We start from the raw sequence: 14,959 nt of genomic DNA on the forward strand, positions 1-14,959 counted from the left end.
CCGGTTCGGATCCAGGGTGAGGACGTGGCACCGCTTGGCAAGCCATGCTGTGGTAGGCGTCCCACATATAAAGTAGAGGAAGATGGGCATGGATGTTACCTCAGGGCCAGTCTTCCTCAGCAAAAAGAAGAGGACTGGCAGCAGATGTTAGCTCAGGGCTAATCTTCCTCAAATAAATAAATAAATAAATAAATAAATAAAAATAAAAAATAAAAATGCTTGTCTTTGAAAAAGAGGAATTAGGTTCAGGCCGAAGTGCTGTGACCCCACTGATATGAGGAATAAAGGACAGTGGTATTTAGTTTTTCAGGCATGTGGAACTGTAGCCATGAAATAATGAGAAAAAAGTCCCCCTCGTGTACTGTTGCTGTGAGGACACACTGTGTGTTTGTACCACCCTGCAGAATTTTCCTGAGAAGTTATGTGTTGGCGTTTGTGCTCAGACACCAAAACCTTGGATCGTACGGTGAAACCCGGGAGCGTTTCAATGCCTTTTTCCAAAGATGTTCAAGCAGTAGAAATATATATTCTGGAAGACCAAAATGCGTAACTGGAACCAAAGCATTTCACGAAAGAGGCAAATAGAAATTAAAGGACACTTGGATCCTTGTGCTGGACTTTTCTGTTTTTATCCAGGATACAGTCACCTGGCAGAAGAAATGACAAAGTTGGAGGTCTAACAATGCATTGGGATAGTCACAGGCCATCCTTGCCCAGATTCAACGGACTCTTGAACTTCTCGACTGTTCATCTGAAAAGCAGAATCTTGTCACTGTCTCTCAGGGGAAAAACAGTGCTCCCAAATTATGTCGTAGAAGAAAACTAAATCACAGGTCCTCACGAGCGACGTCACATGGCTCAGCATTGCCAACCCACTCCCGATTCTGTAGTCCCTGGTCTTGGTCTGCTGGAGTTTCCTCCCCCACCCCCCTCCTCCGCCGTCATCTTTTAAAAATAAGCATTCTGCTTTGGGTATTTTTCCTGTGCTCAATTTCCCTAGAAATATGAAAATAGAAACAAAAGATCCCAGGATACAGAAGTATCCCGTGGAAGTAAAATCCGTCTAATGTTGCTTAAGGAAACTGATAATGGTTGAAAAGACCATTCCAGAAAAATGATCTACAAAACTTGAAAGTATAGGCAAAAATGTGATATTGAGGGGGATGCAAAGAGAGAAAGCCATGGATCATTCCAGAGGACGATGCTGCCAAAGGAAATTCTAGGAAACACTGACCTTGAAAAAGAGGACAGGAGATGTGCCAAAGGGGAACAAGCTAAAGACTGTGGAAAGGGAAGTCACGGAGAAGTCTTGCCTTGTAATCGACCTGTGCTGTCTCTGTCCACCTGTCATCTGGCTCCTACAGCAGCCTTGAAGACCACTCAGCAGCTGCATGGTGAGCATGCTCGAGAGAATGCTCCGCCCTCGTGCACATTCTAGGAAGAAGGCCGAAGTCATGTGGATACATAAGAAGATGGAGGGTGGGAGATCCGGGGAAAAAATAAACAAACTAGCTGGAGGAATGGTGAGAGTAATCTTCTGGAGACCAGAAAGCAGAGGAATGAAAAGCAAAGATTAGCAGAGAAAGGAAACAATAAAACTGTAACCAACAAAGGAACAAACACTAAACAAGAGAAAGAACAAGTCTTAACAGAGAGAAAGGACCAGAGTGTGGAATTGAAGTAAACCTAAATGCTGTGACAGCGTAAGTGGAAATATACCAACTCTCCCGAGGGGCGGATTCCTCTTGGTGACTTTCGTTGAGGGTTTTCTTCTCTGGGTTCTTGGGTTCTAGAAGTACTCAGCTGTCTTATGTCTTCTTACCTTAAACATTGCAAAAGACTTGAATAAGAGATGACCACCACCTCCACTTTATCTTGGTTCCCTGTGCGGCATTTGTCTCTTAGAACCCTTTGTGGTTTAATGATTAAGAAATTAAGGACATCTCTATCCTGAGAAGTTGGGGACTAGGTCTGATTTGTGGGGACCTGTTGCTGTCTTGTATATCAGATGGTCAGCTGTTGGCAAAAGGGCATGTCTAGCTGATCTGTGATGCAAAGAGGGGGCCCTACAGGACTGGAAAAAGCACCGTTTTATGGGCGTTTGGAGGGCAGAGGGCAAAGCAGAAGAGATGATGGCAACGGTGACTATCCCACTTAAGGAATTTTCTTTCCTAAACTCTATTGTGGAAGTGGGAGTAAAAAATAGTCGAACTACTTACTGTCCTTCTCCATCTGTTTTTCACTGCTCTAACCTTAAGAGTGTCTGCCCCCAAAACTGATGGAGATTTTGCTCATGCTATTCCCTTTGCCCTGAACAGAAGAATAGAAAATGCCCTCTGTTTATATCACCACCAAAAACCTCCCACCGTCTTCATGGAGCATTCCTCTATGCCCCAGAAGAATTCATCTTTCCTGCCTCTCTATAAGCCTCCCATACAGGAAAATAACTAACATTTGCCGACTACCTAGAGAGTATAACTCAGTAAGCTCTCCCAAAACTTTATCTTCCCAAATCCTTACAGTTCTTATGCTGAGGAGTTCAGAGAAACTCATGACACAGAGAAGTTGCCAGTGGCCACACCCAGTCAGAGGTAAGGCATGGAGTAGACCCTACCCCAAGCCTGTACATTCTGGTGCCTAAAAGTATGAGCATCTTCCTCTGGACAGAATCAAACAATCCCCTCACACAAATTTTTTATGCATTTGGTTTATTTTGTTAAAGTAATCTGTGCTGTATTTGCCATTTATGTGTCTGTGTTTCTCACTAGATTATTCATCTCTGAATGTGAGGAAGCAGGTCTTATTCAAGTCTCTGTATTGCCTGGAGTACCTACCAAGAGATCTTATGCACAATACTAAGTTGTTAATTGAATAACGGAAAACTACTTTTGTGTTTTTCTCTTGACATCCTTCCTGCCATCGCCATGCTAGACCTGCAGACCCTTCTTTCTGTTTTATCTGGGCAGGGTCTTAGAGGCTCAGTCGAACCTTCATGCCAAAGTGAGATGCCTTAATTCATGCCATCTTGAGACTTTTCATTATGGGGACCCGTTCTGGGAATGGCTGTGGTCATCAATTTTACCTTGGTTTCCTGGTAGGAAGATTTTAATCAGACAAGCCCAGAACCACCAACTCATTCCAAAGCAGTCTACTGCAGAGGTCAAGAGCCTCGATTTCCCCTCAGGTGAACCTTACCTGCTGCTGTCTGGTTGTGGGCAAGTCACTTCATCTCTCAGACCCCTAGATTTTTCATCTAATAATCATTCTTACCCTGAGGGTTGTAGTGAAAATAAATCCCAAACCAAAGTCATGATACCTACTGCCCTTTTCCAGCATGGTTTTCCTCCTGATTGCCCAGCTCAGTAAGTGGCATTACCAACTGTGTATTTTGTGCAAACCAGAAAGATATCACCCTCTTCTTCAAGTCTCATTGTCAATAAACCACGAAGTTCTGTGAATTGTACCTCTTATCTTGAAATCCTCCAGTTCCCTGCCTCACCAGCACTGTCACCCTATGACTGGCTGGTCTCACCAAATTCACTCTGTTACCCCCCACCCCTAACTTTCCTCTATAACCAGAAACATCTTTCAAAATTTCAGTGTGGGACTACACTGCTTAAAATATTCTCAGTGGCTTCACAGAGCTTCTGGCTAATGTAAAGACTCTTTGATACGACCCAAGACACCCTGTGTGCTCTGGTCTTTGCTCCAGCCTCTCCCTGCCTCACTGTGCTCCACACAAGGCATGGGGCTCTCGTTGAGCGCCTCCAAGAAGCCAGGCTCCTCTCCAGCTTTTGAACATTTCTTCTGCAGAGTATGGTCACCCCCATCACCCCTTTCTTGTTTTCTCCTAACATTCTTCCAATTTTAGTTTATTTCAAGGCAATTGCTTAGCGCAGGTTTGCTGACTCCCCTGTGCTCACACACACACGCCCAAGACTAGGTCATTTCCTCTGGTGTAGGTTCTCATACTACTCTTTTGCTTTCCTCTATAGCTCTCAGTACAACTTAAAATTTTACATTTCTGTGATTATTCAACGAATATCTGTCCAAACTACTACAACGTGAGATCCTTGATGGACTACCTCTGTTTTGCTGTATCTCTAGCACTTAATAAAGTACCTGGCACATAGTACAGGCTCCATAAATATTTATTGGATGAGTCTGTACTTTATATATGGTGGCCATTATTCTGAATGTTACCTGACTTCCGGTTTCCTATGAAAAGTTCCATCTTGGCATTCAGAGCAGGTTCAAATGATGGCCATGTTCATCTTGGGCAGTTTTCTTTTTTTCAGTCTCATCTGTAAAATGGGAATAATTGTACCTGCCTCATTGAGTTTTTAGGTGGGTTTAGTGAGCTAATGTAACGTCCTGTCTGACCCAGTGCCTGGCTCACGGCTCCATCAGTGTTGGCTAGTAATGATTGTAATTAATTTAGGCCAGACGGCCACGTAAACAACCTGAGTGTAAGCAAACAGTTGTCCCTGTACCAAGGGGACCACTACAATTTGGAGAATGGAGCTTTAAAGGGGATGGATCTTCGGCTTCATCCTGCAACCTGGACACCCCCCGCCTCGGCCCCATGCCCGGGGAGGCGCCCAGGAAGCTCGATCTCTGGGGGAGGTTGAGCCTCCAGTGAGGCGGCAGCTGGTGGACACCCGGGCTGCGCTCCGGAGGTGCGGGGCGGCGGCGCACCCAGGCTCGCCCCAGCCCGCCGCCGGCTCGGTCGCGGTCCCGGTCCCGGAGGGCGCGGGGGGCGGGCGCGGGGCTCGCGCGCGCCGGGTGGCGGGATCGCGGCGGGGGCCGCCTCGCCCGCCCCTCCTCCGCGGCTTTCCGGGTCCAGCCACATCCGTGTCTGTCGGGTGTCTGCCTAGGCAGGGTCCCAGGACGGTGACGCCGGAGCGGTAGCGCCCCACCAGCCCTCCGCGAGCCCGCGAGCTTCGGGCAGTTTTGGCACAGCCGGTTCCCGCGGCGCCTCGGCCGCCCCTGCGTCCCCTCCCCAGGCAGAGGAGGCGACAGACGCGCGCCAGCGTCCGGATCCGGGGGCACTGCAGAAACACCCGGTATGTCTGTGTCTCCAGGAGCACGGACAGGGTTTCACTGCCAACTGTGCATTTTAATCATGTTTGGGAGGACCGTCCCAGTCGTCAGTTCCCAGGAGGGCTGCCCAGTTGGTGCACGGTTTCTTTTCGTTTGGCGATGCAGATTTAAGTGTGTGTGTGTGTGTGTGTGTAAATCTGTTTATATTGTGGGGCAACTGTTAATGAGAAGTCTATGAGACTTCCATCCTTCGTTCTTTTCTCCTAAAGCTTCCTTTTAAAATGTTGAAAATTGTTTTTTTCCTTACTTGAAATTCTTTTTATTTCATTTTCAAGCGATGATATAATACAATGTTATAATATACATAATAGTACATATTCTGTGTTAAATATTTCTCATGACTTCTCTACCTCTCAAGCTTAACGTTAGTTTTGAACTTTGAAAAAGCCATCCCCACGTTAATAACGCAAAGTTTTTCTGTAGAAATTTTTTGAAAAGTTGCAGAGTATGCGAGCTAATGAACTTAAGTTTAAAAAGTGGACAAATGCGAACGTTAGTAACTCCACAAAGCCACCAAATTAATGGATACTACTTATGGTTTTGGATTTTCAAAGACCTGCTTTGCAATACCTGTCAGATTGTCCTTAGGATCAGGTTCTGATCTTAATCCTGAAAGGGTTAAACCGCTACCAGGTTATGTTGAGGTCACTCTTACAACGCTGACCCGGAATACGTCAACAGTCTGTCCTGGAGTGTGGGGGACCAAACAGCTTAAATTAAATGAAAAAAAGTTGAAATATTTGTCATCAAACTAGTAAACCATTTCTTAGCCTTTTAGAAGATGAAAAGTTTAGTAACTACTGTTTACACACTTTGAATATTTCATGTTTGAGTGGGCCTCACAGTTTACACAAATGATTGTATATATCTGTTTACAATCAACAAATATCAGGGTATCTGTGTTAAGCGACAGTTAACATTTCGAGCTTTTCTGTAAAGGTGATGTTATAAAAAACTACAGAGATTACTGCCTATTGTCAAAAGGTCATTTAGAGAATCTGAAAATAAAATCATTAGAGACAGCTTAAGAGAAGTAGGGTAGTGAATTATAATTGAAAAAAATTTATATGGTGGGTGGAAATCAAAGTCGCAATTAGCACGTGAAATAGTTAATTTTGTTTTTGTTTTTGTCCTAAACATAGATTTCTAGAGCATTAAAAAAATCCTCTTAGGTTTGTTAAACCTTTAGCAGAAGATTACAGCCCATGTTTTGTCGTTGGTGAATAGCTGTTTGTCTCACTTTATTTACTTGGTATTGGGTATTTGTCAATGTCATTTCATATCTACAGAAAATTCTTACGCTCTATGGAGGTAGTGAATGTGTGTGTGCGTGTCTGCCGGAGGTCACATGACGGTTTCATCCTATTTGGTGGAGCAGCTTGACTTTTTTTCCCCTTGCTTTTGGTGATGGTTGTGAGTGCGGAAGTTGATTGACAGATGCATGCCAGAAACCCCCATTCTCCTTTTCAAAGACAACATATGATGGATTGCGGTCTCTCAGCCCAGCAGGACACGGGGACCATGCAAGCTGTAATTGGTCAGGTATGGAGTCAGCCATTTCTCAACTCCCCTTTTTTCCACAAGGGTCTCACCATATGATTCACATAATTCATATTTACAGTACCATCTTTCTATCTGTATCTTCAGCTACCTGCCAGCGTAGTGCTGAAGTGCGGAAGGGAAAAGGCACCCGTTAAATCTAGCCAGGAAACCTCAGCTTACAACTTCAGTGTGCCGCTTAAAAACCCAAACTAAAACAACCACAGAAAGAATCGAAGAACGAATCTAATTTAGAATTTGGTCTGAATGTTTCAAAAAAATCTGTGTCTAAGAATTTATTTTCTGTTGAGATTGTGATCCTTGGAAGAAATAAAGTGTGAGAAGAGAATAAAGTGTTGTGTCTCCTAGGCAGTAGGTAAAATTTTTCTGTTCAATATTTTTATTTTCACTGTACTCTCTCTCGCTCGCTCTCTATATGGAAAATAGAAAGATATAAATACACGTGCCTTTACTTCTAACCCAGATAATGTGTGACTGAGCCTGGTAAATGTAGTAGTGGTCTTGGCTGCTGCAGAGGGGCAGGCTGCAAATTAAACACTGCCACAATCTGAAAGGTCCAGGTGGTCTGCTCGCGCTTCCTAATGCAATCCAGCACAACAGCTTTAATAAACAGCTCTATTTAGTTCCTCCTTGTATCCAGGGAGGTGAACTGGTCTGGGGCTGCTGTGATGAAATGCCAGAAGAATATTTCTCAGAGGCCTCACAAGCTGATTTTTAGAGCTTTCCCGTTCTGTCGTCTTTGTCTTCCAAATGGGTCAGTGAGTCTCGCTTTCTGTTTGGTGCTTTTTGTTAAATCCGTCGTGTCTGTTTGTGTTTAAATGTTTGCGTTGTAAGCTAAATCAGAAGAGAAAAGGATCATTGTATTTTCATTTGCCTTCAAATAACTGAAGTGGTGAAAGGAATGATAGTGCCCTGCTGCAGAGGGAGGGTAATTTTTCTGACTGTGATGGGGGTGGGGTAAGGAAAAAGGGAATATATATGGTTTCTTTCTTTTTTTTTGTAATGTATTTTTGACCAAAATTTTTCTAAGTGAACCTTGCTGACTTATGAACTGTTAACTCATAAATCAGAATATGGTTACGAATATTGATAAACTCCTGAAAGTTTTTTTTTTTTTTTTGGCACACTTTCCAATCAAGACAGGCTGGTGAGGTGATGACATAAAATTTGTTCGCTGTATGTTAATAGCGTGGTGGAAAATATACCATCTTATTCTGTTTTCAACAAAATTATAGCAGAGCACTTCAGGGTTCTGAAAGCACATGGTTTATTAATACCAGCATGCTTCATAATGTATTTTTAGATGGAAAATGTCAGCTATATAATACTATGTTTCCACAGGCTCACGCTATTTTAAAAGCAGTAGATATCTATTTGAACAGAACAATATTTTTTAAAACTTTCAAGTTGGTTTTTCTTATACAGATATATATAAAGTGAAGTCTGCAGGCATGTATTTGTCAGGAGAAAATATGTAAGGACTGATTTTCTATATTGTTAATACCCATTTCAGTGTAAGTGTTCTCTGATAAGCAAAGAAGCGTATGAAATAGAGCTAAAAGAATTGTGGCGTATAGAATTAAATAAATACCCGTTCAGAAAGATGACCTTTTTGCGTATAAATAAAAATTGAGCTCCTGAAAACTCTCTTGACCTGTTTAATAAAACTTTTCTTAGGTTGCAAGCATGTTCTGTCTCCCGTATGTCACAGTATTTCCTTAATACTGTGCAAAATTACAGTGTTTCAGTTCCAAATAAGAGACAGGATTTCCTTTTGTATGTATTTCCCTTCCTTGGGAAAAGAAAGCTTGGTGAAAAAACAGGGTAAAGTTATTCAGTATTGTTTATTGGAAATAATTACAAAAGTATATGCTTTTAAAAGGTTCCAGTATGCACTTTAAAAAAGGAACTGGTATACGCTTTATAGACACCAGACGTAACTTCTAATTTGTCAGGATTTAAAATTGGTTGTTGTTATTACATAGCTCTGTGTTTTGTGTGTACTCTAAGCAATTTTTGAAGGCTGAGCATGTCTAGGAACTATATATGTTAATGACTTGTTATGAATACTTTGTAAATAGTTGTGTCAAAGTAGCCACATGTTTCCGGAAGATTTCATTTCTCATAAATTATTTGTTTAAAAACTCAGATACTTATGTCAAGCAAATAAATTATAAAAACAATTGTCCTGAAGGTTGTAAAATCTTCTGTATGAAAACTGTATTAAATCTTCTGTATTAAAACAAACTAAAATCCTTATTTTTTTTGAAATTGAAACACTAAGTATTCAAAAGGAAAGAAAAATAGCACATTGTCTCATAAGCATGCCATAAAAGTTGGAAAACCTAAATGAAACCTCTATCTATATAAAAAGAAAGATGACATACACATTTGAAATGATTTTCTTTTAATTGTTATGGCACAGATAACAATATTTACTTAAACGACTGTCACTAGCAATAAGGACAAGAATGTGAAAATAATTTTTATTGCTTTTCAGTCACTCATAACCAGAAAGAGATGGTTTCTTTCTCAGCTCTTGATTTCAATATCATCTTATACCTACTCAGCAGGTGTGATCAGTGCCATTTGATAATGCAAATGTTTGTGTGTGTTTCTTCTCAAATACGTGTTGAAATAATAATAATTTTCGTCCTTTTTTTTTCTGTTCTGAGTTCTGTTCCTAAATGGCTTTGGTTTGGAGGAGCAAATAACCAGTTTGCAATGATATTTTCCATTCTGAAGAGGGAAAGATTCCCATGAAATATGATCTTTAGGTTTTTTCATTCATCTCTAGGATCAAATATCCAGTTGCTTCCACTGGAGAGAAGGGTAGACTTCTCTGCCTTGCTGGCCATGATCCAGCTGGGGAGAGCGTACTGGCTTCATGGAGCACATTATTGCTCTTATATGCCTTTCCCCCAGGAGTTTCCCTCCCCCAAGCAAGCAATTAAGCAGTCTAGTACCTAGGAACAAATTCCCTGCCTAGTGTATCAAGATCCAGACACTTGATTCATTCGCACAGGTTTTGGAAATCAACCAGATTTTTGATAGTTATCTGTAGCAAGCTTCCTAACCCTTTGAACCATAGGATGGCTTGATACCTTCAGATAATTTTCAGATCAAGTCAAACTACACAGTTATGCAGCTTCTGAGCCATGGGGTTGAGTATCATTTGAAAATGAAGGCTTGCATTTCCACCTCTCGTGGTCATTCAGTGTTTACTGCATCTTTTCTTTTTTGCAGACCTGAGCTGTGAGTGACAGATTAGTTCATCAGTATTACAGACGTCCTGTTTTTATTTTTTTTCCCTCATCTCATGCAGACGGGTCACTGTGTCCAATCCTCCTTCTGGCACCGCCGTCCCCAGAGGACACTTGGCCAACCTGCCATCTTGATGTGCCGCAGGCCTGAGCGTCCAGGCTGGCTGCATGTTTCTATATACTGACTTCTGCAAATATTACAGAACAGAGGATATTAAATTAGTTGTTAATAAAAACAACAGATGAAGCAAATTAGAGAAAAATACTTATCAAGCATATCTAAGAGTTTGCTAGGAATGGGGGAGACATAGCTGGATGAAATGCCCATGGGTGCGCATCCAGTTGACATGCTGAGGTACAAACAGAGGAGCAAAGAAAACATTTAACGGCTTTATAAGCGCAATCAAAACCTTTTGCAATTTTCCTTACCAGTAAAATGGGTCTTTTTTTTTCAAGATGGATTTAGATAATTTAAAGTGTTGGAAAGTGGCACATTAGGAAGCATTGCGGTTATCGGAGACAGGGCTCAGTGTGTGTGCTGCGCGATGGCTCCCAATGGGAGGGCGGGTAGCTGGGGGCATTTGGTTTAACAGTGTCTCAGTGCATGTTTTCTCATATGAAGATTTTAAAACACAAAAACGTTTTTTTTGTTTTGGTATTTAAACAATTTTATATGTGAGTTTGTTTATACTCTCCCTTATTCTAGAAAGTATTTACTGTGGCTTTAAGAACAACGTGCTTACCTAGGGCATACTCAAGCTGACGTGAAATGGAGGTGGCCTAGGGAGGAGGGACCCCGGCAGTGTGTAAATAACACACTTGCAGATTGTTCTCTGTCCATTTAGACTGATTTTCATGCCCTTTATATAAAAAATAAACTTTGGGGCTACCCAACCCTGTTTTTCACACCCCAAGCATAACTTGCGTATACTCCAAAAAGTCACTTTTATATGTGTGAATGCCCTTTTTCTCAAATTGACATATCACTTTAGCAAATTTATATATTTTGGGGATTTGAAATTATTGTCGTTTGGATTTAATTGAGAATACTTTTTTCAGGGTCTTATAGGTGAATAGTATACTAGAAAAATACAATGAATTAGAGATTTTTCTTTCTGAGCACAAAATGGTGCTAATATTCTCTTTGTAAGTGCAGGACTCATCAATTGAGTTTGTACTACGTATTTCTAATTGACCTTGAATTATACTTCACTCAATACTCCACTTATACTTAAAGGAAAGTTGATGTTAACCTTTTATATTCTATCAGATGAGCTCAATTTTCATTGCCTCTAAAAATTTTTTAAAGTGAAGTTCAGTCTGTTACCGGAGCCTGTTTAAATTATGAAACCAAATTTGTCCATTAAAGTAAAATTTATCTATATAATAATAATACTATACAATAATGTTGAATGTAATACTAAACAACGAGCACGTGGAATCTGGTCTTGACACCGAATTTTCTTTTCTGTTTCTAAGGTCGGTTAATGAAACTCCATGTACTATTCAAGTATCATTTCACTGCTTAGGAATGGAAAGCTTTTGGGTTCCCATTTCTAGAATATGGGGAGACGGTGCTGCAGCACTTAAGATATGAATGCTTATGAAAGAAAGTTCGACTGTAATGTGTTTCCTTTACGTAAAAATCTATACCACTTGTTCCAGAGGTCAGTGAAAAAAGATACTCCTTTATGGTCTTGCTGTGTAAACTGCATTTTATCAGATGGTTGAAACAAATCTCTCTTTTCATCTTTCTTGTTTACCAAAATTAGAACTTAGCTAACATGTCCTCAAATAATTGAAAAACTCCACTTTTTAATTGCGCTGGGATACTGTATAAGCTGTCGCTTTTGAAAAAAAAACTTAAGTGGAAAATAAAATTGTGAAATAAAGTGCAAGTATAAAAGGATCAGACCTGGAGAAACAATGCACAGAAAGAGAAATACTGATTAAAATTTGAACACTAAAAGAAAATCCAAGTTACACAACTTTTAAATTAATTTGTATTTTGTGGCCTAACTTTTACTTGGGAGATAGTAATAACTACCCTACGTGCAATTTCAAACCTGAATTTATATATTTATCTTTATGTTCTTCTTTTTCTCCCTTCCTTCTTTCTTTTTTTTTTTTTTTGGTAGATGAAGTGTGTGTCCAATGAAATAAATTACTGAGTCAAGCCTTGTTCTGGGATCACAATGTCAATTACTCTGTTGGGCCATATTGTCTTGAGATGGTCCAAAATTGTAATCAAAATCTGTACCAATTTTGCTTTTTAGACATTTCTTCGGAATCTTCGATTGAAGAAGGGGTTGTGAGAGACTCACATTTTATTAAGATTCATTTTTATTTCTATTATTTTCTTGTTCCTCCCAACTCTGCAACATGAGCCGATTATGGTGAAAATTGCCTAATTTTTATTTGATAGATTCCTTCCGGGTTTGCCCTATGCTGTGTTCTTCTCTTTGCCCAGCTAGGTATGACCACATTATTGTTATTTTGGGGCTACCACTTCTCCTAAATAAGAAACACTTGTATGGAAGTAGCAGCGAAATAATTGAAGACATTTGTGATTATTTATATTAAAGACAATTCTCTAGGTTTTAAAACATTTTATTTTCCAAGCTCGCTGGTGTCGGAAAATAGCTTTTTGTTTTATCACTAGTTTTAAAACCCCCATGATATGAAGGACTCTTTCTCCAAAGGACAGAGATGAGCTGTTGATTCTTGGTACTGATGCCGGGTGAACTGTAGCCCTATTACCTTCGGCAGTGTTTTTCTAACCAAAAGAACAAAAAAAAAAAAATAATTAGGATGAACAGAATATTCTAAATTTCACCTGTTTTCAGTTTCTTCCCCCATCCACCCCAACCCCCTGCCCAGGGAGTGGATAATTCCAGTGGGAAGAGATTCCCATAGAGTTTCCAGCTGGCACCTCCTAAGGTCAAAGATAAAAATAAATGTGTTGACACCTTGAATGAAAAGGAAATAGTTACTCAAACGCGTTGCTCTGGTATTTTGCGGTCTTCCTTCACTGTCATTTCTCCATCAGCTTTCCTTCTCTTTCCCATTGTAATCCAGAGTCAGTGTGATGAGTAATAAGTGGAAAGTGAATCCTTGAGGGCTGCCCAGACGGCAAAGGGCGCTGGAAAGGGAGACAGACAGCAGCAAAACAAAGCAGAAAACTCACCCAAACGCTTGTCTCGGTTGTTAATCATTTTGTTAAGTTATTTTGTATGCTTGCTTCAGCTCACCTGGCGATTTTAGATCACACAATTCTGCAGGGAAACGAGACTTGAGGAGGGGACAGTGGAAAAACAAAGCCAAAAGGGAAAAAGAAAAAGCTTCGCACTTGTGCCATGGAACATGAATTTCAAAATTAAGGAACGCTTTATTTTTGGAGCTTTTAACAAGAGTTTAACCAGTGCTTGGGTGCTGTGAAATAGCAGCCTTGCTAAAATGGATGTTTCTGGTAGTTAATATGATGCCGACTCTGTTTGCATATTTTATGACTTTGACTTTTTGTGAATAATTAGAAACTATTTTAAAAAGAAAATATCCATCCCTTACACCTCAAAGCTTAAAGAAACAGATATACTTAAAAAAATTAAATACCTGGTTAAATGGTGATTTTAGCATCGATCCAAAGAACTCAAGTAAACTCGTCTTTAGAAGAACAAAGTGCATCGTTTATAGACAGCTGGATTTTCAGTGCAGAATTTATATACAGATTTTTTTTAAAAAATGAAATATTTATTGTTGAGAGTGTGGGGCAAATATTGCACAAAGACAGAAGCATGGACACCAGAAACCCTAGTTGATATTGATGATATATGGAAAAAAAGGTAGCTATTTCTCAGATCTTCACTTGTATTCCTCCAAAATTGAAGGCCAGTGTGGGAGAGCAGGCAGCAAAACACATAAGGCGAGGCTCCAGCAGGCCAAACTTGCTTCAGATGGAGCTAGCAAATTTTCTAAGCCCTAAATAACACTAGCAAACAAGGCGCTTTCAACCTTTTGGAGAAGAGATTGAGAGTTGGGACAAATGTAAAATGCCGCTTAATGTGCACGAATAAGGCCAAGAACATCGGGATCATTTCACTCAGTGTCACTCCCGATGATTCATCATTATGGCCAGGGCAAACTGTGGGCTCTGGGCTGAAACCATTTTATCCTTTTTTTTTCTTTTTTTTGAAAAACAGAATGTTCCAGCTTGGATCTTATATCCTTAGGGTTACAATATTGAATTCTGAATCAGGAAACTTAATCTTGCAGCCAGATTTGACAAGATGCTGGTTGAATGGTAGGTAGAAGTGATGATTGTGGGATGAAATGCCCCAGGTCAAGATTTGGGAAAATAAGAGATTTTGTGGAAATTTGGCTGATATAAGGACCCCAAATTTGAAAATTTCTCACTGTTCATATCAGCAGATAGTGTTCAAGGGTCTAAAAAGCAGATCATTGCTGTGTTCATTTTCTCTGTTTCAAATCTTTCTTTAACAGAGTGACTTTTTACACATTCCTGGTGTATTTCTAACGTCGCTAATATAAAAGGTGTTTGTAGTAATATTCAAAAAGTTTCTGGGAACAAAGGATAACATTGTTGCTCAAATGCAAGACAATCATACTTTATTTATTGGCAAGATGTTAATACTAAATTCAGTAACTAAAGTTCTTTCTTTTTTGAAAACTTCTTCCATTTGTAAATGAACCCATGTCTAGATTTCCAGGGACCAAAGAATTTAGAGTGAAAATGAAAATGAGGCAATCGAATTGGTTAAAACAGACAGTCATGCCTTGGACTTTTTAGGAATACTTGATTATTTAACATCTAACAATCTAAAAATATTTTAACTCTGTTTTCAATTTTAATACATGAAAAAATTATGGTAGATGTTTACTTAAAATACTTGTCCTCTCAAGTAAGTTGATCTTGAGGGTGGAGAAATACTTTGCAGCTTCTGGAAATCAAGATTATTGTAGAAAAGTGAGTACATAGTTATCACTCTACTGCAGAGGATGGTTATTGTACTTAT

At 40.0% G+C, this 14,959-nt stretch overlaps 1 protein-coding gene across 5 annotated transcripts in view; it reads left to right on the forward strand.

Annotated features, from left to right (window-relative positions):
* Nucleotides 1–4,867: 4,867 nt before the first annotated feature.
* Nucleotides 4,868–14,959, forward strand: part of POU6F2 (POU class 6 homeobox 2) — a 459,268-nt gene continuing 449,176 nt past the window's right edge. The window contains exon 1 of one of the 5 annotated variants that reach the window (XM_070264192.1): nucleotides 4,868–5,066. Coding sequence is in view for 3 of the 5 variants with exons in the window: in XM_070264187.1 (XP_070120288.1) it covers nucleotides 6,541–6,645 (105 nt within the window). In the remaining 2 variants the exon portion in view is untranslated. Of the gene's footprint in view, nucleotides 5,067–6,449; nucleotides 6,646–14,959 lie in introns of those variants that run through there. The other 4 variants (XM_070264189.1, XM_070264187.1, XM_070264190.1 and 1 more) reach the window with 4 other exon arrangements.

The sequence above is a fragment of the Equus caballus genome, chromosome 4 (assembly GCF_041296265.1).
Source record: "Equus caballus isolate H_3958 breed thoroughbred chromosome 4, TB-T2T, whole genome shotgun sequence".
In the NCBI taxonomy this organism is placed as follows: Eukaryota; Metazoa; Chordata; class Mammalia; order Perissodactyla; family Equidae; genus Equus; species Equus caballus.